General features: G+C 50.1%; 1 protein-coding gene across 1 annotated transcript; it reads left to right on the top strand.

The window, feature by feature from the left end:
* The first annotated feature begins 1,770 nt into the window (after positions 1–1,770).
* On the top strand, positions 1,771–23,851 carry SFT2D2 (SFT2 domain containing 2). Its single transcript, XM_002715646.5, has 8 exons — positions 1,771–1,967; positions 7,534–7,620; positions 7,854–7,939; positions 11,459–11,540; positions 13,442–13,477; positions 13,564–13,622; positions 16,344–16,373; positions 18,979–23,851. The coding sequence occupies exons 1-8, from the start codon at positions 1,905–1,907 to the stop codon at positions 19,016–19,018; spliced, it is 483 nt and encodes a 160-aa protein (XP_002715692.1). The 5' UTR covers positions 1,771–1,904; the 3' UTR covers positions 19,019–23,851.
* The last annotated feature ends 210 nt before the right edge of the window (positions 23,852–24,061 follow it).

Genomic DNA, 24,061 nt, shown 5'->3' with positions numbered 1-24,061 from the left:
TTCTCTCTCTGTGTAACTCTGACTTTCAAATAATATAAATAAATCTTTAAAAAAAAAAAAAAGATCGGAGGTGTAAATTAAAACTACTAAACAGGCCGGCGCTGCGGCTCACTAGGCTAATCCTCCACCTTGCGGCACCAGCACACCGGGTTCTAATCCCGGTCGGGGCGCCAGATTCTGTTCCGGTTGCCCCTCTCCCAGGCCAGCTCTCTGCTGTGGCCCGGGAGTGCAGTGGAGGATGGCTCAGGTGCTTGGGCCCTGCACCCCATGGGAGACCAGGAGGAAGAACCTGGCTCCTAGCTTCGGATCAGCGAGGTGCGCCAGCCTCAGCAGCCATTGGGGGATGAACCAATGGAAAAGGAAGACCTTTCTCTCTCTCTCTCTCTCTCACTGTCCACTCTGCCTGTCTAAATAAAATAAAATAAAATAAAATAACTACTAAACAAAGTGGGCTTGAATATCCATAAAGATGGAATCACATATGGGTTGTACCATTTGACTGACTTGGGTATGGTTTTGTGCAAATCCCTTTGCTTAATTATTATTAAATTCTAAGAGATCCAACTTCTTGGTAACATTAGAATTCCTACTTAGTTCCTCAGCATTGTTGTGAGTATTAGGAGCAGATGCTGTAACCGATCTTCCAGTGGGTGCTCCTGAAAATCTATGCATGTTCCTGGCTGATTCAATCTCAGAGTAGGTTTCCCAGGCCTTATCCAGCTACCAGTTTGCCACCTGAGTCCATGATTTGCCTTTGATCTTGCCTAGGGGATAACACATGGATTCTCCAAAACCAAGCATTAGCACTGGAGTCTGGTGGGAGGTCAGTAAAACAAATCATTTAACAAACAGAACAGTCTAATATTGCTTCCGGGTCCACCAAGGTCTAACACGTGCCTCGAGATCACCCACCTTGATGCATTTCCAGGTGGAAATACAGCAGTGTTGCTGCTTCTCTTTCTTAAGATTTATATATTTATGGGAGGCCGGCACCGTGGCTCAGTAGGCTAATCCTCCGCCTGTGGCGCCAACACACCGTGTTCTAGTCCCGGTAGGGGCGCCAGATTCTGTCCAGGTTGCTCCTCTTCCAGGCCAGCTCTCTGCTATGGCCCGGGAGTGCAGTGGACGATGGCCCAAGTCCTCCCCGGCGGCCATTGGAGGGTGAACCAACGGCAAAGGAAGACCTTTCTCTCTGTCTCTCTCTCTCTCTGTCTACTCTGCCTGTCAACAGCAAAGGAAGACCTTTCTCTCTGTCTCTCTCTCTCTCACTGTCCACTCTGCCTGTCAAAAAAAAAAAAATTAAATATTTATTGGAAAGGCAGAGTTACGGAGAGCACGATGAATTTTCCACCTGCTGGTTCACTCCCCAAATGGCCACTGTGGCCAGGGCCGGGCCAGGATGAAGCCAGGAACTCCATCCAGGTCTCCCATAGGGGTGCAGGGCCCATTTTACACTGCCTTAATGATAATGCCAGGCGCATTATCAGGGAGCTGGAAAGCAGTGGGGCAGCCCGGACTCCAACTAGGGCTCCTATGGGATGCAGGGGGAGTTGCAGCGGGCTCAGCTACTCTTCTTTGCCATCTCTACAAAGCTTGTTGGATGGCGTTCACTCCAGTTAGCCTCGCCCGATTTTTTTTTAAATCTCTTCCCTGTCAGTACACTCACAGGGTGCATCAGCCAGGGCACCCGTTCCCAAGTGCGCACGAGGCCGCACCTCCTCCGGTCCGCAGAGCCAGGGGCGGCCGCGCGGGGCACGCCGGGGCCGGCCAGGTGGGCAGGTACCTGGGCGGGGCGTGCCGTGGTTGGCGGCGGGGCGAGGGGCGGCGGCCGCCGCGGCCCAGACCCGGAAGAGCCGTCGGCTCGGCGAGCGCAACAGGCTGCTTGCCGAGGGACCAGCCCCGCGATGGACAAGCTGAAGAAGGTGCTGAGCGGGCAGGACACCGAGGACCGCAGCGGTCTGTCCGAGGTGGGTATGCCCGGGCCGGCCGCACCTCGCCGGCCCCCGACTGTCCCCAGCCGATGGCCGTGCCCCCGGCCCGGGCCTCCGAAGTCGGCGCCGGCGGATGCGGGCGGGAAAGCCGGGCAGGACTTCCAGGGTTCCTTGGAAAGCAGCTCTGCCCCTGTTGCTTCCTCCCCGCTACCCCACTGCGGGCCTCCGCTAGGACCCCCGACCCAGGGGACGGGAGCGCAGGAGCTTTTTAGCACGGGGCTTGTCGCCCTCTGTGTCCTGTTTTGTTCTGCGCCCGGTCAGCCTTCTCAGCTTCATTTCCCGTAAAGAGGGGGCGGCGCTGGAGGGAGAGCTCGGAAGAGTCTGCGAGAGCGAGCGAGCTGGCGTGCAGGCCCTGGGCTGGGGGCGCTGAGCCGAGGCGGAGAGAGCCGTGGCCCGGAAGGTGGCTGGTCCGGGCTGGCGGGGCTGAGGCTTCCCGGTTCGCTGCCCCGCGCCCGCCTCGGCTGCACAACTGGCTCCACGAGCAAACCGCGAACTCCCGGGGGACAGGGGCCAACCCCCATCCCCTATGCCTCTCTGTTCACGCCGTCTGCGCCTAGGCTCTGCCCGCGCCTTTGTTTATTTTTGATGGAGCAGAGAAACGCGGTCGCTAATGCCCGGAGCTCTAGAACCGCACAGCATCGTGTTTCTGTTTTGAGTGCTTTTTATAGCTTTGGTTTTCGTTTGGCGTTCTGGATGGCAGACAGCGTTTTCCTCTGCTGTTTGGTGCATTCCGTAGTCTCACTTTTCCCACCTGTGAAGTTAAGGACGTTGTGCAAGATGATGCACCTGCTTTCGGCTGGGAACTCGAGTTTTCGCTGTAGCTTGAGTCTGTTTTCTCAGCACGCCGCTTTCCCGCTTGGGGGATTGCTGATTTTATAATGCGTGTTGTTTTGTATGTTGCTAGTACCTCCACTCCCTCCGTGAAATCTCAGTGTAAAATCTGTTCTTTGAATCTTTGCTTTGAAGGGGTGAACACTCTAAGAGTCAAGGGTTAGCAAAAATTGAAGTTTGACTGTTTTTTTTTTTTTTTTAAAGATTTTTATTTACTTATTTGAGAGGTAGAGTTACTGAGAGAGAGAGAGAGAGAGAGAGAGAGAGAGAGAGGTCCTCTGTCCGCTGGTTCACTCCCCAGATAGCCACAACAGCTGGAGCTGAGCTGATCTGAAGCCAGGAGCTTCCTCTGGGTCTCCCACTTAGGTGCAGGGGCCCAAGCACTTGGTCCATCCTACACTGTTTTCCCAGGCCATAGCAGAAAGCTGGATCCAAAGAGGAGCAGCCAAAACTTGACCCAACACCCATATGGGATCCCAGCAATGCAGGCGGAGGCTTAGCCCACTACGCCACAGCGCCAGCCCCAAAGTTTAAAAACAGTTTATTTATTTGAAAGGCAGGGAGAGAGAGAGAGAGAGATCTTCCATCTGTTGGTTCATTCCCCAAGTGTCAGCAACAGTTAGGGTGGGCCGGGCTGAAGCCAGGAGCCTGGAACTCCATCTGGATCTTCCCGTGGGTGGCAGAACCCAAGTACTTGGGCAATCATATGCCATCTTCCCAGGGTGTGCATCACAGGAAGCTGGATGGGAACCAGGCAGGACTCAATCTCAGGCCCTCCAGTGTGGGATGTGGGCATCCCCAGCCTGATGTGCTTGGGATGACGTGTTCACTGGTTTGGCTTTTCTGACATTGCAACACAGCTCTGTTGGTTTTAAAAAATTTATGACCTTTATTAATTGGCCAAAGCTCAGGAGTGATTTGATGGGTTCTTTTTTCTTGATTTCTGGTCTCTTGTGAAGAAAGGTCTGACACTCAGGAAGTTGATCCTTATTGTTCCTGAAAGCCTTGTGGCCCCACTGACTGCCCCCAAACTCTTAGGAGCTGTGGGTACTCAAGAGGGAGACCCTTGGGGCACGCATTGTGGCCCCCAGCATTCTGTATCTGAAGGCTGGTTCAAGTCTTGGCTGCTCCGCTTCTGATCCGTTCTTCCTGCTAATGCAACTGGGAAAGCAGCAGAAGATGGCCCGAGTAACTGGGTCCTTGTCACCCATGTGGGAGACCTGGCTGGAGTTCCAAGCTGGGCCCAGCCCTGGTTGTTGTGGGCATTAGGGGAGTGAACCAGTGGATGAAAGATCTCTCTCTCTCTCTCTCTCGTCTGCCTTTCCAATAGTTCAGTAAATCTTAGAAAAAGAGGGTGACCCTTTCTCCTCCTGAAGACTCTTGGGGGTGATGTGGATATTATGCATTAGAAAGTCTTCGTGAGGCAGTGGACGGGCCCTCAGAAGTGCAGTTGGGAAACATAAATGCTGTTTGTTTTTCCCCTGAAGTGGTGGATGCCGTGGAGGGCTTTAATGTGTTGTCAGTGCACACATGTATTAAATCTATTTTACAAAGAGTGGATGCCCCTCTCTCGTTCTGAAATACGAGTCCCTCTGAGTGAGATTCATTTTGTGTGCTTCTTGTGTTTCCTCGGAAACATCTTGTAGCCGGCAGACGTGTTTTCAGGGCTGTCTTGGCTTAGTTTTTACTGCCTAGGCTAGGTCCTCCTTGAAAATGCCGGCACTGATGCAGTGGTGTCGCGTTTTCATGGGCGGCTTCTGGGGGCAGATGTTTGTGTGGTGTGGCGAGTTGGACTAGGGACCCTTAGAATTTCTTGAAATTCAATTACAGAACCTGGCAGAGGGCACCCGAAGCGAGCACCTTTGATATCTTTCTTTTAAAGCCAGCCAGCCAGCAGAGTATGACTAGTTCTGTCCCCCGTCCCCGCCCCCGCCTCTCCTGGCAGCTGTAGGATTTGCCTGGCAGTGCTGATCATAAGCAGCCGTGGGATGATACCTCATCAGTGCTGATTGTACCTCATCTTCCTGAACACACCTTGGGTCCTTAGTCCGGACCGACTGCTTTCTGGAAGTACTGGTTTTATGTTTTCTATCAAGGATGCTAGACGTGGAAGGCATGAATGAGAAGGGCTGGGAGAAAGCAATGTCCCATTCTCATCTTCTTCTGGTTTCTCCCTGTTTGCCCAAACAATTCTGAGCCTTGCTTTTTTGGCAAGAGCCCTTTTCCTCTCCACCTCCCGGAGTCAAAGCACCTTTGTGCGTAGCTGCCAGTTGGAATGCCAGTGAGCACATGGCCTGCAAATTCTTCCAGGTGTGAGTTTACCCACTCTGATTCCCAAAATGGTGCACTGGCGTAGCTTTCAGTGACCGTGAATTTAGAGGGACTTTTTACACTCACTGTTTTCCAAAATTGGCATGATGTTTTTCTTTCACTGAGTCCAGTGTGAAGAAGTGGCCTCCTTCTGCGCGCAGGTGGCCAGGAGCAAGAACCTGTAGCAGCACGTGGAGGGAAACAAGGGTGAAATGACCCACCCCGGACCCTTGCCCCATTTGGCCAGAAAGGCAGCATTTGGGTGGCTTCAGCTTGAGGGACCTATGGAGCCAAAGTGGTGCTTCCCTCTCTGAAGTGAGAGCCAGAGACAGGTTTTGGTGGAACTGCTTCCTGTCGCCAGTGGTTTTGAGGTTTATGCGGGCTGGGATCTCACTGTCCTTTTGGGACCTCTACAGGTCTACAGCCTCTTCAGGCTAAGGCTAATTCAAATTTTCTACCAAACCTTATGAGACGTATAGTCTTTTTTAAAAAATATTTGTTTGAAAGGCAGAGCTACAGAGAGGCAGAGAGGGAGAGAAAGAGAGAGAGAGAGGTGTCTTCTATCCGCTGGTCCAGTCCCCAAAAGGCCGCAACGGCTGGAGCTGGGCCCATCTGAAGCCAGGAGCCAGGAGTTCTTCCAGGTCTCCCACGCAGGTGGAAGGGCCCAAGGACTTGGGCCATCTTCCACTGCTTTCCCAGGCCACAACAGAGAGCTGGTGCAGAAGTGGAGCAGCTGGGTCTTGAACTGGAGCCCATATGGGATGCCACACTGCAGGCGGCAGCTTTACCTGCTACGCCACAGTGCCAGCCCAGGGCTTATAGTCTTAAGAAAGAGCGGATCCTTTTCAATATCTCTGTTGACGCCAGGTAGTACTCAGGCAACAACCCCAGTCCAATCCAGTCCTGCCATCATGCTTCTCTCCTACACACAGCTCGGGTCTTTTTCCCCACCCTAGCAAGGCAAGTTCTTTGGTTCTTGCCTGAGTAGGAAGAGGGGTGGCTGGTGGGGTCAGTCATGCTGTAAGTTGAAGACAGACCCATCTCACAGGGTGCATTTTGGAACCCACGGAGGTTCTACAAAGCAGACTGCTCAGCATGGAGTCCAATAGTTCTGCTGTCAGGTCCCTAGATGTGCTTCTGGGTAGGGCCACACAGTGCCAGGAGTTCCTGCAAGTGTTCTGAGAGTGTGTGTGTATTGTGTGTGTGTGTGTGCATGCATGTGCATGTGCACATGGTGTTGCAGTGCTAGAAGCCCAACTTCCGTTTCAGTATGTGAGTCTATGTGATAGAAAGGGACTCTTTTCTGATGACCTAAATTCCTTTCTCCTGGGTGGAGATCAAGCCATTCTGTAATAACACCTGCCACCCCGGTGGAGCCTCTGGTCCCTCTCTGCCAAGCTGCTGGTCGGACAGGAAGTTGGGAGACAGGATTGAAAACAACTCCCTGAGCTGGGGCAGCCAAGGCAGAGGGAGCTGTCCGTCTAGTGACTCCTATAGCCTCTGCTGCCACCTGCCTTCCTCCATCGGCCAGGTGGAAGTGGGGCAGGCAACGCCGACCACAGTGTCTGATGGAGACTGTGCTGGCTACACAAGCAGAGCCCTTTGTGGGCATGTGCTGGGCCTGGCTGCCCTGCCTTGCTTTGGTTTCTCTATGGCAACTGTCTGTGTGCAGCTTGGGGCAGCCGTGCCCACCCGTATCAGGTGGACAGACTGGGAAGGTCTCTGACGTGGGGAAAAAAGTGTTGAGGCTCTCCTGTTTTCATAGAGTTTTCCTGGAAATCATGGCTTCTCCTGAACTCTGCCCTGGGCAAGAGTCAGAATGGGCAAGTCAGTGATTGATTAACTAGGATCTGTCCCACACTTGGGTGACTTGGCTGATGCCGGCATCCTGTGAGCGCAAAATCATCATCAAGGGTGAAGAATGTGAACGCGTCTCCTGGTAAGGACGGGAGCCGTCACCCTCCGAGGTCCCACAAGTGCCACTGCCCCAGCCTGGCTCCTGGGCGTAGGAGCGGGGACCCGGGCACCCAGCCCCCTGAGCGCCGTCTGCTGCAGCCTCGCTGGAGGAGCCCATGGCTTCCTGGCTGCTAGGAGGCTTTGGGCAACTCCAGGCGCTGCTGTCCTGCCTCCGTGTTTGTGAAATGGCTTGAGATGTTCAGTCACCTGCAGGGTGAGCTCTTATCAGCTGCTGGAGAGGAGATTCATGTCTGGATCAGAGCTCCCAGCTCTGATAAGAGCTGGATTCCGTGACGCCTGTGGCTATGAGCAGGTCGGATTCTGTGTTCCCTGCCTGCCGCAGTACAAGCTAACCCTGCCTCTGGATTTAATGACGTGCTTGGTTTGTTTTTCCTAAGTGTGCGTGGACATAATATGAGTGTGTCATTCTTCTTTAAAATTTCAGGTGGTTGAGGCATCTACGCTCAGCTGGGGTACCAGAGTTAAAGGCTTCATCGCATGCTTTGCAATAGGAATTCTCTGCTCATTGCTGGTAAGATCTCCCTCCCACCGCTGTCTTTACCCCCAGCCTCCATTTGCTGTGTCTTTACCCTTCATCCACCTCCATTTCTTGTTTGCCCTTCGCTAAAATGCATGAATTAAGAGGAGGGGGAGGTAAGGGAGGCGGGCAGCAAAAGGCTCATCATGGCTGCCTCCCAGCTCCTGGTTTTGTGGCAGGGCTCCGAGGGGCTGCTCATGGCAAATGCCCTGTGCTTTACTTTGCAGGGGACTCTTCTGCTGTGGGTGCCCAGGAAGGGACTGTCCCTCTTCGCAGTGTTCTATACCTTTGGTAACATCGCATCAATTGGGAGGTAACCCAGTCGTTAGATGGGAAAGTGGCTGTGGAGTGGGCTTGAGGGAGGCGGTGGAGGAGGGTGCCCAGTACTTCCATTGGTTTTAAGAAGAACGAGATAGTTAGGATACATTGCATTTGTATCCTGTTATTTTGGAACATTTCATATCTTAGTTTATCTGTGAAACACCCCTGGGAGAAAGCAGGGACTACGTTACCACTGTGGTTCTACATGTGAAGCAGCTGTGGCATACAGCAGGTGAATGATTTCTGTGTCGTTTACAACACGGTTCTCCCCATTGCTCTCTTTCTGCTGTGGTCAGGGGCTGAGTTGAGGGCTTTCAGAGGGCTCGCCAGGCCAGCGGCCATGAGGGAAACTGGTCGTTATTTAGTGTCGGACCGTTTTGGACCCAAGTTTCCATCCAGATGGGCAGGGCGTCTGATGGATCACTTCCTGGAGGTGGGCGGGCCATGTCGTGTGCAGCAGGTGCACAGACATCCCAGGTCAAGCTCATGCTCATTCACTCTAATGCTCCAGTGTGGATCTTGCCTCTGCAGCTCCGGTTGGTGGCCTGCTCATTACCTGAATGGCCCCCAGGAGCCTCAGCTCAGTTGTCCTTCCCTCCTATCTCTATAAACACCCTCAGGGTCCTGGGAATCCAAGTTTCCTCTTCTCCCATGTGTTGACTTGTCTTCACTGGTTCCTTCTTCCTTGTCCCATGCTGTTTGCCCCTTACCGATGGACTTTGCTCAGTGGGTGAGTCTGGGTCACCCTGCAGGTACCAAGGCAAGTACAGTGTGGTCCCTGCTGTAGTACAGCTCAATGATTGGCTGGCAGTTGGACCCGGCACCATGTGGAAAGAGAGATGCCCAAGGAGTGGAAGCTGGCTGGCCCCACCTGACCTGGGTGGTCCAGGAGGGCTTCCTAGGGAAGCTGAGACTGGAGCTGGCCTTACCTTTGCCTTGGATCGTTTCCCACCTGAACTCCTAGAAGATGCCTCTGATGGGTTCCTCAGCCTGCCCTGTGGCTCCTCTCCAGGCCATTTTCTGCTGAGCTGTCGAGTCTCAATTAAAGCCCTGCCTAACCCCCTCAAGTGGCTCCCTGCCCTTCAACCTGTGTACGAAAAGGGTCCTAGGAGATCTGGCTTCACCCAGGCCCGGCTCCACACCCCTGTACTCCCAGCCAGGCTGCAACCCTCGTATTTCTCCCAGCGTCTCTGTGCCTTTGCTGGGACCATTTGTTCCACTTGGAGTGTTGTCTCCTCAGTACTTCCCCCCATTGCTGGGCAGAGGCACAGAGAGGTCTTCCATCCACTGGTTCACTCTCCAATGGCCACAATGGCTGGAGCTGGGCTGATCCGAAGCCAGGAGCCTGGAGCTTCTTCTAGGTCTCCCATGTGGGTGCAGGGGCCCAAGCACTTGGGCCATCTTCCACTGCTTTCCCAGCACATTAGCAGGGAGCTGGATTAGAAGTGGAGTAGCCAGGACTCTAAACCGTGCCCTTATGGGATGGCGGCACTGCAGGTGGCAGCTTTACCGCTATGCCATGCCGCAGCACCGGCCCCAAGTCACCTCTTCTGTGACGCTTTCTCTTACTCCTCCTCCCCAGGATTGGTGACTTCCCCCTTTGTGGCTCTTTGTACCCCATACATACTTATGAGACACACAGGTAGAATTTTATCACAGTGACGGTTACAAGTCTGTAAGCCAGTTGAAAGGGGCTGTGCCTGTGTTTTTCTGGTCCTCAGTTGTACCCAAATTTAGCTCTGTGTCTGGCTGAAATGTTAGCCAAATGGTTGAGTGCATGATTCTGGCCATCTTCTTACAACTTAATTTATTAATGTTTGTGACAATCAGATGGTGGCTTTCAGAGTCATCTAATGTTGCCTTTAAAGCTTTCTCAAGCACTAACTTTGGTGGAGGGGGTGGTTTCTGTTAGACAGTGTAGGTTCTAACGGGGCCGGCGCTGTGGCATAGCAGGTAAAGCTGCCGCCTGCAGTGCCGGCATCCCATGTGGTGCTGGTTAGAGTTCCAGCTGCTCCACTTCTGATCCAGCTCTCTGCTATGGCCTGGGAAAGCAGTGGAGGATGGCCCAAGTCCTTGGGTCCCTGCACCCGCGTGGGAGACCTGGAAGAAGCTCCTGGCTCCTGGCTTCGGATTGGCGCAGCTCCAGCCATTGGAGCCATTTGGGGAGTGAACCAGCAGATGGAAGACACCCTTCTCTCTGCTTCTCCTGTCTCTGTGTAACCCTGACTTTCAAATAAATAAATAAACCTTAAAAAAAAAAAACCCAGATAGTATAGGTTCTAATACATAGTCTAGAATGAGCATAAATATATGGGTGTGTTGTTTGGTCCAAAAGATTTGCTATTTAGCAGATCCCAATGGGACAGACTCTTCAGAGCACCATGTAGGGAAATATTAGAGGGAGCAGACTGTTCTTTCTAGCATGCATCTAAGAGCTCATGGTTTTACCTGTAAAAGTTTGCTGTGTTTAATTTTTAAGAACAGCCTTGGCTATTGCTTCTTGTTCTGTATAGGCTGGAGGTACACTCTGAGCTTGGACACTTGAGCTGAGAGTGCAGCCTTGAATTCAGGTTGGAGCTTAATGGCACTTCAGAGAGAAGCAGAATTTTAAATTTTTTATTTTTATTTTTGGTATTGACAGCAGTAGCTGATTTCATCTGCTCACTGACCTGTGTTAAACACTACCTGTGGGGAGCTACCATAGGATGATGCCGGGTGGGTGTTTCCGCAGGATTCAGGAAGCACAGCCGGAAGCTGGCCCTGGTGTGTGGCGTGTTAGGCGTGAGGCAGTGCTTCATGGGTAATGCCGCTTTCTCACCAGCCAGCTCTCAGGTTCAAGCCCTGCAAGGGGGCACGTGACAGACGTCTTTCAGAGCTTGGGATCCAGTTGATGTGGGTTGAGTGTCAGCTCCTGGGGTTCCTAGCTGCGTGATCTTGCATAAATAGATCAACTTTTCTGAGTTTCATCTTCTCATCTCTAAAGTAAGTGTGATAATACCTCACTCGCACAGTTGTTGAGGAGCTGCCGTGAGGTAAGGTTTGCAATATCTGACATTCAGCAAACAGTTGACAGATAATAGACGAAGTTATCATCATGGAAATTACTCCCTGGAGATTATGAAAGAAAATGAGACGTTCTGCTTCTTAACACAACTAACCAGGGCTGTAGGTGTGTTTTTTCTTAAGTTGCCTGAGCCTTGTTGGTTGGTTGGTTTCTGTGGCTAGGTGGGTGTCAGGGAAACCTAACCTGGTGGGATGGCTGGGACTGTGCATTTACAGCTGTGCTCTGTCATGTGCTCATCAGGTGGCCTTGAGTCAGGAACCCCTGGGCTCATCTGGAAAATCAGCATGATAACTGTGCCTGTCCTATAGGTTGTTAGAATAACGTATAAGACGCTCCGCGTCAGCTGCTGTTGCTGCCGTTACTGCCACAGGAAGTCTAGGAGGGGTGACTCCGTGTGCCTGGTGTGGTTCTGTCTGTTCTGATCAGCTCGTGTGTGTTTTCTCTTAGTACCATCTTCCTCATGGGACCGCTGAAGCAGCTCAAGCGCATGTTTGAGCCCACGCGATTGATTGCAACCATCATGGTGCTGGTAAGGCCTGCTTTTTAGTTGCACTTCTCAAATGATTTGGAATTTTTTTCCCTCTTAAACCCAAGGACCTCTATCCTTTTTCCTTTTGTCTTGACCTAACTTATAATTCTGTAACCACAGGGCAGAGGGAGAATTCTTCAAATAATCACCGCACCCCTTTCCCCCTCTGCATTTCAGTCGGGGTCAAGGTACTAGCAGTTCTACATAGAACCTCTAGAGGGCGATGCTCGTCACATAAGCACAACTGCTCGAGTTGCAAGAGAGCTCAGCACACTTGGGCAGTGCTTAGAGGGATTAACTCAGAAACACAAGGTTCATTCTCTAGGGTGGCCTCCAGCCTTCAGGAAGGGCTGCTTATTTGCTCATCATCATTTGACATTGGGATCATATTTCCTCAATTTCACTGGCCTTCCTGAAGGAGAGTGCCCTCTGTGTGGCCCGTCTTCCTTGTGCCCTGCACTGACAACACTGCCTGCAGGTTTTCCATGTCTGCTTGTCCCATTCACCCAGAATGCCTCTCCCTTCTTTGGCCCTTACTCTCCTGTGTGGCATCAGGATCATTCCAGACCACCTTCTGGACTCGTGTTATGATCATTGGTGTCAGAACATTTGGAACTTGATCAACATGTTTTCATTTTTAGCATCATCTGTGTATACCTCATTTGTCCTCCTAGGTAGATTCTTTGAGGCCATGACCACGTCTGCCATGTAATTTGTTTGCTCTTAGAGCACTGATCAAAAGGCTGGACATCAGGAACCATTTAAGATGTATTTCCTGAGTAGTTACTGTACAGAAAGAGGCAGACAAAAGGCATGGCTGGCAGCTTGGACACCCCTTGTTTGTAGACAACTCCAGGTGTAGATGGCCTGCATAAGTCTCTTGTAGAAAGAACTCTCCAAGAGAGGACTTAGGGAAGGAAGTGTTAGGTGGCCTGTGAACTGAAAGCTGGCTTGCTGACTGTGAGATTGACATCTCCTGTTGAGGTAGGTCCTCACATGCCCTTTCTACTCCAACGTTTGGCAAGAGTTAAAATTCAGAGGTTTGCGTTAAACCATGATGTCCTATCATCCTGTAACTTAGCAGACCTAGGAAGACTTAAATTGAGCAGTGCACTTGCCACTTAGGATAACTTTGGAATAAATGTCGTGTTGTTGAAATATTTGCAGAATTAAAAACTTTGGACTTATTAAGTTTCCGTTAGTGTTTTTGAATAAAAAGATGGATGGATGAATGGGTAGACCAGAAATGTGATTTTATTCACTGGGAAGAGTTTTTTTTTTTTTTTTAAGAAGACTTGAAAGGAGAGGTGCATCTTTCTCTTTTTAGTCTACATCATACTCTATTGATGAGTTTGATTTCATGGGGATTCATTTTTAAAAGATTTACTTGTTTATTTATTTGAAAGGCTGAATGACAAAGAGAAAAGGGGAGGGAGAGACAGGTCTTCCATCTGCTGGTTCACTCCCCAAGTGGCTGCACTGGCTGGGGCTGGGCCAGGCCAAAGCCAGGAGCCTGAAACTCCACCTGGGTCTTCCATGTGGGAGGCAGGGGCCCAGGTACGTGAGCCGTTATCCACTGCCTTCCCAGGCACATTAACAGGGAGCTGCATCCGAAGTGGAGCAGCTGGGATTTGAACCAGTGATCTGATATGAGATGCCAGTGCCACAAGCCACGATGCTGACCCCTCATGGGGATTTTAACTCTTCTGCTAAATGTGGGTGCTCAGTGGGTTAAATGCTTCAAAATTAGGTTCTGTTTGATCACGATGATAATCAGAGAATCAGATTACTGTGGACCAGCAAGTATTGTGAATTTATCAATACTCTCTCCTGTTTTATTTTTGATTTTTGCCATGTCGTCATCACCATTGTATTCTATAATGTGTCCTTTCTCCTTCCAGGTGTGTTTTGCACTGACCCTGTGTTCTGCCTTTTGGGTGAGTGTCTGTTTTATCTTCCCTTAACCTTTTTGGCTTCTGCCCCTCGTCACACACTTCCTGTAACCGTATCATTTTTCTTTCAGTGGCATAACAAGGGACTTGCGCTCATCTTCTGCATTTTGCAGTCCTTGGCCTTGACGTGGTAAGTAACCTTTAAAACCGTGTCCTCCCACACAGGCCTCTGACTAATGCAGCCAGAGAGATGAAACCCACATGCTGCAGTGGGAGGCTTGGGAAAACACAGGTGCTCTTCAATTTAAGAATTCTCGATGATGCAGGAGAAGGTAGGCTCCAGAGCAGGAGCCGGGCACCTCAGCCCACTGCCAAGAGATAGTGGTAGTGGTCTTGACGGGCCACCAGAGGGTGTGTGTTTGCTGGCTCGTGGATGGTTTTGAGGTGTTCCTAATGTTATTAAACCACTCTTGTCGGTGAGTGCAGGGCCAATGCAAGTGTTAACGCCATGAAAAGATGCTTGTGAGTCAAATGGACAGTAATGAAAAAGGGAAGTGGTCAGAAAAATAAGGACAGAGAGTGAATTAGCAGCAGGTGAGGAGCCATGGCTGGTGAAGGAGAAACCCACATGGCAGTGAGCTGGAGGGTCAGTGCACATGCTGGAGGCCTGGTGGCTTCGGGGAATTCAGGTGGCGTCTTGGGAACTGCAGATCTGGGGCCAGACATGGCAGATGGCCTGTTGGGGATCTTATCTTTCAGAACATGAATGGCGCTTTCTTTTTCTTTCCTTTTTTTTTTTTTTAAGATTTATTTATTTGAAGGAGTTAGAGGGAGAGACAGAGATCTTCTGTCCATGTGCTGGTTCACTCCCTAGATGGCCACAACGACTGAGACTGGACCAGGCCGAAGCCAAGAACTTCATCTGGGTCTCCCATGTGAGGGACAGGGGCCTAAGCACTTGGGTCATCTTCTGCTTTTCCCAGGCCATAGCAGAGAGCTGGATCAGAAGTGGAACAGCTGGGATTTGAACTGGCACCCGTATGAGATGCCGGAACTGCAGGGGGCAGCTTTACCTGCTACACCACAATGCTGCACACCCCACCCTCCCACCTCATTACCCTTTCAGACCTTGTGCATCTGAGTGAGAGAGGTGGTGGTGTCTGTGGGATCTATAGCTTCTGGGTCATCTCCGTGAGCCTTTCAAAGTGCATCAAGGAGTGGCACCTGCTAGTAGAGATTCAGTGTAAATGTGGCTGGTCCATGATGGCAACAGTGTTTGCTGTATGCAAGGAAAAGGGAGGACCTTGAGAATATAACCCTAAATGTACCTTAAAACTGACTTTCAGGGTTTACCATGTTCATGAGTAAATGAACCTCTTCTGTACCTGGTAAATGTGAGATACAGAGATGATGGTTGTTTTGTTTTTTTAAATAGAACCTGTTTTTTTTTCCTTTCTTTTCTTTTTTTGAAGATTAATGAATTTATTTGAAAGGCAGAGCAGCAGAGAAAGATATATCTTTCGTCTACTGGTTCACTTTTTTTTTTTTTTTTTTTTTTTGACAGGCAGAGTGGGCAGTGAGAGAGAGAGACAGAGAGAAAGGTCTTCCTTTTTTCCATTGGTTCACCCTCCAATGGCCGCTCCGGTGGTGCGCTGCAGCCGGCGCACTGCACTGATCTGAAGCCAGGAGCCAGGTGCTTCTCCTGGTCTCCCATGGGGTGCAGAGCCCAAGTACTTGGGCCATCCTCCACTGCACTCCCTGGCCACAGCAGAGAGCTGGCCTGGAAGGGGGCAACCGGGACAGAATCCGGCGCCCCGACCAGGACTAGAACCTGGTGTGCTGACGCCACAGGCAGAGGATTAGCCTATTGAGCCACAGCGCCAGCCCAACTGGTTCACTTTCCAAATGGCCATAGCAGTCAGGTCTGGGATAGGCTGAAGCCAGGAGCCAGGAATTCCTTCCAGGTCTTGCACATGAGTGGCAGGTGCCCAAGCACTTGGGGTAATCTTGTGCTGCCTTCCCAGGTGCATTAGCAGGAGCTGGATCAGACACTCCGATTTGGGGTGCAGATGTCGCAGGCAGTGGCTGAACTTGCTATGCCACAGCGCTGGCCCCAGTGCTCTGGTTTCAGTATTGACCTACACATTTTGGCAGTGGATGTTAAAAGGGCCTGCTGTGATGGCTTATGTTTATATTTTGGGTTTCTTCTTGTGGAATAAATTCGTATCCAGACACACACACCCCTTTCTTTGCTTATTTTGGAGCCAGCTTCAAAGGTTCACCGTTTTTGTGGACTCAGGTAAACGGTGACGTTACTGCCAACGCTGGCCTATTCTGACTGTACTTCCTTTTCCTAGGTGTGGCCAACTTAGCAGCCTGCCTGACACACAGGGCTTGCTGCCTGCCCTGCGTGCTGAGCTGACAGTGATTTCCCGAGAAACCTTGGGTTGGGTCCTTGAGTAATCATAGCTGTGGCAGATTTTTCAGAGTACTTGGTAGTGCTTTTCACAAGTAGTAGGAGCAGGGCAGGAAATGTGTCCATGTGAGTAGAAGTTCCATTCTGCTGAGGTTTGTAAGATGTGATGTGGATTTTGTGTCGCATGTTTTCAGGATGGGGCTGCCATGCCATCTGAATATTTGGCATCTCTTTTAGATGATCGCTGCTGTCTCCTGGTAAGGCAGGACCACCGTGAGGCTGGGGTCACAGAAGTTATCCCTGCAGAGGCCCTGGCTTTCCTTTTGTGGCCACCCAGCTCCGTGCACGGCCTGTGTGTGTGCGTGCACACCCCAGGCCCAGGAGGGGAGGCCTGCACAAGTCACTGCAGATGCTCCCAAGCTCGGGCCTCTGTCCTGCTGTGCAGTTGTCTGCTCCCTTCATTGGATTTCATCTTTTGTTTGTTTTTCATTGTAGGTATAGCCTTTCCTTCATACCATTTGCAAGGTAAGACTATTTGGAAATGTCATTTCTGTGGTTTGAGGATGGTATATTGGCACAGGGCCTTTTGGTTTTGAAAGTGTGTTCAGAGGGTACCTGCTGTTTTACCTATCTGTACTGAAGTCCTTTAAACCAGATAGGCAAATGTTGTATATATTTTTCACAGGGGAGTAGCTGAGGGTCACCTTTCCACCCACCCTGATTATATGGGGGTTGTTCCAAGGTGGAAAATGGAAGGGATCAGTTTATTTGGTACAAACTACTTGGAAATCCCTGCATAGTTTCCCTGTAATACACATATTCCGTGAACTTTTTGAAGACCCCTTCATACAGCTAATGATGGGTGTGGCCTAGGCCATCATTTCCTGGTGTCACGAACCTTGTCCTGTGTGCACATTATCATTCTTTCACTCTGTAGCTTTGAGTAGGCTTTTCCCCCCAAAGTGACTATTATAACCTTACCATCATCGAACAAGAAACGGGCATCTCAATCTGTGCTTGTTTTCTTCCAGTATCCCACTTAGGGGAAAGCATCAGAAGAGGTTATAAAGGGGAAGTGAGCAAGGCCAGGGCTTCCCAAGTAGCAGGTGACCTTGGGCGACTCTCTCAACCCCTGCAGCTTCAAATGAGGCATTGGTAACTAGAGTGGGTGGATTAGTCCATCCCCAGAGGCCCTTCCCTGCCCTGAACCTCCTTACGAAAGCACTTTTCTTAATGGGCCTCTGACTCTGTTCTAATGCAGCCATTTGGTTTCCATTCTTCTCTGTCATTACCTGTTAACGGCAAGCAAGCTTTCCCTTAAATGTGCAGGAGCCTGGAAGGTGGGAAGATCAGTCTGTTTCTGCAGCATTCCACGTCTGCTGCTGCCAGTGGTTTGGAAGTTCTGGGGAGTGATTGATCAGGCGGGTCATTAAGCTGATCATGTTACAGCTCATCGTGCTAGAAGCTGGCTGTCTTTATGGATGGCCCTGGGAGGACAGCAGTTATGAGTCGACTCCGTGAGGGAAGGCCTGGCCAGTTGTGGGATGGTGGCTTATCTGAGAAGAGCGTGGGCAGGGATGTCCTGAGAAGCCAAGTTTTTATGTGAAGTAAGCCAGAGCACATCATGTGTGAGTAGCCACTGAGGTACTGGCTAACCTGCCAGTGTTTTGAGTGTATCTGGTGCTTGATCCAGCTGTATAATTTGCAGGAAGGGCCCAGTGCAAAATACAAGTATGGGCTCCTTGTTCAAAAATGATTAAGACTTTTAAGATGGCAACATCAAGGTGTTAGTCCAGATGTAGACCCTTCTAAATAGAGGTCCAGGGCAATTGCTCAGGGCTCACTCACGAGCCTGAACTTGCTTGGTGTCGTTCCTCAGGACTTCAGGTTTGCTCTGGATTGGCGTGTGTAGGTCTTAACAGACAAGGGAATAGAACTGGGAATTCTGTTTGAAGCAGTGAGTTTCACGTGCTAAGCTGATGAAAATTTCCTATAGCCAGGAGGGAGTCACAGTGCTGGGTCCTACCCTTCTGTTTGTAGCTTCCCCTGGAGTAGCTTTTCCCACTGTGTTCCACAGAAATGTGCTTATGTGGAAGAAAAGGGGCCTCTGAGCAAGTACCTGGGCAACAGGTTAAGTCTAGTCAGGCGGGTTCCTTGTTGCCTGGCTTTCCCCATCTTTAATAGGCTGTGTGTGTTGTACACTGCCACAAGGGGCACTTCCCTGGTAGAACATTTCCTGGGACTACAGTGTAGACCCTGTCTCAGGACGTGCAGCCCTAGAGTCGTTAGTGCTGAAATGCAGTGTTGTCTCACGGGTACATTCGCTCACCTCTCCTTCCCTCGTGTGCCTCCCGGTGTCCTTAGTGCAAGTGCAGCTGGGAGCCTGGCAGGAGCCATGTTGGGGGCAGGTGGGGAGGCTTGCTGGGATGGAGGCATAGTTGTCAGGTGCCTGCTTTGTCCTTGCACTCCCTGCACTGACTTCCCAGGGGTAGATGCCTGGGATGGGGCTCTCAGTGTGTGAATTAGTGCTCAGTACCTACGGAGACTCCCTGTGCTAGTGAGCTCCTGATGGATGTCCCTTTAAGAGTTCCCACCGCTTGGTTAGAATGAAAGAAGCCTCGAATCAGTGTTTGACTTAAGGCGTTCAGTGAGTTCTGTGATTGTGGCTGACGTGGAAGTAGCAGTCCTGATTCCCGTGTCTGGAGGCCTGTCCTTTCTTCCTGTTTTACACTGCTTGTGATGACAGCTATCATTTATTACCTATCTATTCTATTCAATGCACCAATTCCTACAACTTGTCTATGGGGGGGGATATCCCCTCTTATAGAGGAGGAACTTGAAACTCAAACAGGACAAGTGTCTCATCCAGGTTAATCCTGCCAAGAAGTGTCAAAGCTGCAGCTTGCTGTCCAGGAGGTCTGATGTCCAGCAAAGTCTAAGGGAAGGTCTTTACTTGACACAGGAACGGTCCTGGGGGCGGGGGTGGGGGGCGTGCCGTCCAGGAGGTCTGATGTTGCCGTTGAGGCAGTTTCTACTCTGCTGTGTGCTATTCCAGGTGCCCAGCAAAGTCTAAGGGAACCCTGGAGGGTGAGGGATGCTCTCCTACTCATCTTTGTTTTTTCCTTTCCAGGGATGCGGTGAAGAAGTGTTTTACTGTGTGTCTTGCATAATACACTGCCACTTGTGCGAAACTTTGGAAGGCACTGCGGAGCAGAAGTCGGAGGCCTGTTGTGTAAATATCTGCTACATCTCTGTCTTACAGGGTGTGCTTTTTATCTTGTAGCAGTGTGTTGCTTGCAGTTTGGACATTGGAGGGTTGATTTTGGAAGCAACAGAGTGTTCCTAAACCCAAATGTCTGTAGCACAATACGAGAGGTGGGTTCTGGGTCTTATGGAGTCAGATCTTTCTCACGCACCTGTTTCTTCTTTAGATGGTGTCCCACCAAATTCTCATGAATAAAACCTTGTTCAGCAGCAGCAGCTAAGCTTCCGGGGCCAGTGATTCCCAGGTGGTGACAGACAGCCCCCCTGGAGATCACGGGAGGTGAAAGTGAGAGACACTGGGGTCAGCAGGGACTTTGCAGACGTGTCTCTCAGCATGGAAACTGTCCCCACTGCTGCACACAGCAGGGACCTCCTGCTCTGTGTCTGAGAGCAGGTGATTCTGCTGTGTCGTGGAGTGAAGTAATCAGCACTTTTTCATGATGGCAGGATTTTTTCTTCCTCTGAACATAGGTATTCTTGCTATTCTAATTCTACAGCTGACGGTGGAATCTATTTTGGAGCATTGAGCACAGACCCCTTACTTTTCTGTGGCTCCCTGTTCTCCTTGGCCTTTACTCTGACCTCCTAGCACTCAGGAGAGAGAGAACAAAGCACACAGAAAACACTGCTCTTTCCTTTTGGACTAGGGCCAAGGAGAGGTGAAAAATCTTGCTGCTCTCTGCTGTATTTTTTTCGTTCATTTTTTATGAATGTTTGCTGTTCAGTTGGTTTTATTTTCTGTTCTCTCTAGAGCAGGGCCTGGCAAAAGAAGGTAAAGACAGATCCCTGCTGTGGTGCCAACAGGAAGTAGGTTACCTTTACACAATCCTGGCCTTTGCACTTAGCCTGTGCTGGAGACATGGGGAGGACACCATGGACTGCAGGTCATTGTGCCCCAGCCTGGTGCCTGCCCAGTGTGTTTATATCTGTGATGTAGTGTCCATTGTTATCCCACTGTGCAGTCAAGAAAATTGAGGCCCACACTAGTTTCTGAATCCACGCGGAACACAGCTGCAGCAGAGTTGAACCAGATGCTGGCTGCCCCGGCTTCAGACTCCACTACCCAGTGTCTCCCTGTGTGTCTCTGGTTGTGCTTCCTGTAACAATTTTCCTGGTCTTTTTTTTTTTTTAATCAGCCAGGCCTTGTGCCTTTCTGGTTGTGGTCTCTGTGTGTCGCTTGTGCCATCTATCTGGCCCTCCCACCCCAGTTCTCCTTTTGGAAGCTTCCTCTGAGTGTGTAGGATGTTCCTTGTTCTCTTGGGTTCCCTTTCAGCTCCTCCTTGCCCCTGACCACCGTTAGTGCCCCATCTTGATCAGCCAGAGTTCCTGGTGCTCCAGGACCTGCAGAGCCCCCTACACTGAAGTCTCTGGGTTTGCCTTTGTGCTCTTTACCCAGGGCCAGCCGGCCTACTCAGCCTCCTGCTCTGGCTGTCTCCTTGCATGTGGCTGAAATCCACCATGGCTGAGAACTCAGACTGACCGCATTTCTCAGGAGCTGGGGAGCTGATGGCCTGATGCGGGCCAGTCTTCCTGGGCCCTGTGTAGGCTGTTGGGGGTGCTTGCTGAGGTTCCCAACCTGCATTCAGCCAGGGAAGAAAATTATTTGCTACCCTCTGGCTTCCGTGGGGCTCTTTGGCGTCAGCTGAGACCTGGGAAGGGCTCTGGTGTCAGAAGCGGTATGAAAGAGATCAGGAGCACTCATGGTTCCTCTTTAGAGTGGGTGTGAGGCCAGGCTGGTCACGGAAGAGCTCCAGCCGGCTTGGAGTAGTGCACCTAGAAGGCTGACCCCTCTGCCCATTTTAGAGGCTGGACTTTGTGGGGCGTGAGGCTGAGGTACCTCTAAGAGTCACTGGGTTGTTAGTGTTAGCAGTGGCTTAGTCACACACTGGTAGTGTTGTGTTGAACAAGTTCTGTAAGCTCGCTTCCTGTTTCTGCCTCTAACAGCAGTGGAGACAGCAATCCCCACTGGATCACTGCAGAATGTCGGTGAGTTAGGTGTCGGGTGCTTAGCGTGGGGCCAAGCGTAGAGTCTCAGTGAAGGGGAAGTGTTACCTAATCCGAGAAGTGCCTGGTAACCCGTGAAGGTGACAGGATGAACATTAATCTGTCTAACAAATATTTGGTGCTGTCTGGCACTCTAGACTCTGCCCGGTATTTAATATTCCCGGTCTCTGCCAGGCTGGTTGGGTTGTCTGCGTTGTTATAGAGAAGGAGCAGCCTTGCAGGACGGGGACCGGCACCAGCTCTCACCAGTAGAGGGCGTCGGGGGTTCCTGGCAGAGAGCAGTCTCTGGTGAAGGCTTCAATCCTGGTCTGTGGCCGGCTTGCTCACACAGCTCTGGTCATGACGGACTCTATCAGGATCTTCTAAACAGAAGTTTCCCTGAAGTTGCCATATGCTGTGGTGGGCTTGTGCAGTCTGTGGGAAGAGGGAGTCCATTTCAGATCTGAAGTCTGTTCCCTAGCAGCAGCACTGGGTCAGTAATCTAGTGGGAGGGACGTGGCTGGCAGTAGTCTCTACCCTGACGCCTTCGCTGCTGGGTGAGGGAGGGGTCAGTGCATTTCAGGAAGGAAGGGAACCTTTAAGGTGACTGTCGGTATCAGCCAAGGGTACACTTCCAGCTGTGTGGGAGCACTGGCCCCGGTGCTCTGGTGCCTGGGCCGTTGGCCCTGTGGACACTGCATGGGGAGGAACATTGCCTCCAGACCAGGGGAGGCAGCTTTCAGTCTCCTAGGTGCCCTCCCCATTCTCCACAGCCCCCAGAGACTGCTTGTTTTTTTTCAGGGTCGTCACATGTTGTAACTCACTGGCCCCTACCTCCTGTCTCCCTAGCAAAACGGCTCTTGCAGACTGTGCTCTAGGGAGCTATGGGTTGTCCAGCTCTGTGTGGCCACAACCCAGCTTGAGGTGTCTCGTCACTGGGAATGGCGAAACACTGTCCCGGGTTAGCATCTTTGCCAGCTTGCCTGTCGCGGTGCTGGGCTGTCTGTCTCTCAGCCTCATACAGTGACTTTGAGGATTATCTACCCGAGAGCCACCTCCCTTCTAATTAGCACGTGTTCAGCAAAAGTGATGTCATGAAATGCATTCCAAATGAAATTACTTGTTAATTCCACCATTAGAGCAGGTAATAAGTGCACTGTACCTTTAAAAAAGGCTTTGGCTGGTTTGGTTTCTGCTTTTGAGGTCCCTGTTGAAGGTGTTGCTTTGCACTGGAAGTGGTGAGACTTAGTGGGATGAGCTTGGGAAATCAAAGGGCAGCCCTGGATTTCCTTTCCCGTGGGACAGACTGCTCCAGGCCTCCCCACCTCTGCTCACACAACTTCTGATTACAGTCGGCTGCAGGATTACAAATACCTTAAAGTTCATAGCCTTTCCTGAAGCCTCACTTTGAGCAAATAAATTAAAAATCAGTGTTTAAAAGTACGTGAAGCTGTTTGCTAGATTTTGGGGCATATTTTTTAAAATTTAAAAACCCATGTTTGCTTTTGTAAGCTCAAGATATGCTACAGTTTATTTTTCAGATATCATTTTTCAGCCAGTTCATAGACCTTTAGCTGAAGTTACATGCAGACTCATGCTTATATAACTCATGATAAGCTGTCAAAAATCTACAAGTCCAAGTTGTTTAGAAATTTTTCTTTAAAAGCAAGGTGTGTGTTTTTAGTCAGGTAACCAGGAAAGTGCTGTAGAGTTTATTTGATCACCCAAAATAGGGTGCTTGGTTCCGCTTTGGTTAGTTCCACTTACACCCCAAATACACAGGTGGCGCCCCCTAGCGCTGCTGCTGCTTAACTTTGCTGTCTATTGGGTTATGTTTTTGGGCAGGAGCTGGCAAACTGTTAAATAGCTTAGGAGATGTACAGGATATTTCTGTAGACAGGATGATCTAAAACCAGGAGAAGCGTTGCTATTTAAAATGAAAGATCAATCTACAGCATTATAATGAACAACAATGTATGTGTTCACAACAAAGCAATGCCACTTGATCAGCAGACACAAGAATCAAAAATAAAGCAAGATAAAAAGGACATGTGTTCCCTGGTAGAAATGGACTGGCTGCCTGGACTTAGCACCTTGCACAGCAGCTTTCAACATCCAGCTGAGGCTGGAACCTGGGTGAATGTCACGCTTTGCCTCTCAGATGTCCCTAGCACAAGACGTGATACGCTGTGTACTAAGTACAGATGAACTTGTGATTTTGTCATTTCCTGAAGCAGAGCCAGAGTTTACCTTCGATTCTGTGGCCTTTCTGCTATGAAAAGTGTTTATTTTGCCATTTTCAATGTGTTTGCTTGAATACCGGAATGAAAAAAACAAATCGCTCTGAACTCAGATCTCTGGCTGCATTTGTATATTGTGCTTGTGACCTGGCGTGGGGCCGTTCCGTAGCCCATAGTGAGTTTATATGCCTTCAGAACACTGTGCCTCTTCTCACATGATGAGCTCTTAAAACACTTCGTTAAAACATGAATCCATTTTTATAATTGTAGAGACACACATAGCTAATTTTGAATGCTACTGATTGCATAACTGAATTTTTATATCTAAAAATATATTCTTGAGTATGATTTTTTGTAACTTGGGAATCTATTTCATATAATAAATATTGTGTTCCTTTTACTAACTTATTTTAAAAAGAACATTGCTGGTAACCAAGCTGCCTCTCCCCCACATCACAATTATTAATTTGCTTATTTTCTTCTCCAATAAATGTTAGTAAAATCATCTTTAATAAATTGAGTGTTGTCTCTTATTCATGTGTGTTTTTTACTATTGTATAACTATAAGAAAAGATCACATCCTTAATTTGAAATCTTGATGTACAGGCACGTAAGGATGGTTATTTTCAGCTAGATTGATATGTAGTCCTCTCTTTGAAATTACCTGGGTTTAACCTGGGTTTAAGGACAGTTTTGAAGGTGTTTGAAGGGTAAGAAATTTCCTGA

The sequence above is a fragment of the Oryctolagus cuniculus genome, chromosome 7 (assembly GCF_051225735.1).
Source record: "Oryctolagus cuniculus isolate XC-2025 breed Fujian yellow rabbit chromosome 7, ASM5122573v1, whole genome shotgun sequence".
Lineage (NCBI taxonomy): Eukaryota > Metazoa > Chordata > Mammalia > Lagomorpha > Leporidae > Oryctolagus > Oryctolagus cuniculus.
Note: the sequence above shows the minus strand (reverse complement) of the source record. Positions and strands in the feature narration are given on the sequence as shown.

Bases quoted from the DNA above. Each gene is read 5' to 3' on its own strand.
- SFT2D2 (XM_002715646.5), top strand. From the start codon at position 1,905: ATGGACAAGCTGAAGAAGGTGCTGAGCGGGCAGGACACCGAGGACCGC. The intron at 7,940-11,458 runs GTAACCCAGTCG...GTTTTCTCTTAG, and splicing joins AACATCGCATCAATTGGGAG to TACCATCTTCCTCATGGGAC. The intron at 13,478-13,563 runs GTGAGTGTCTGT...TTTTTCTTTCAG, and splicing joins CCCTGTGTTCTGCCTTTTGG to TGGCATAACAAGGGACTTGC.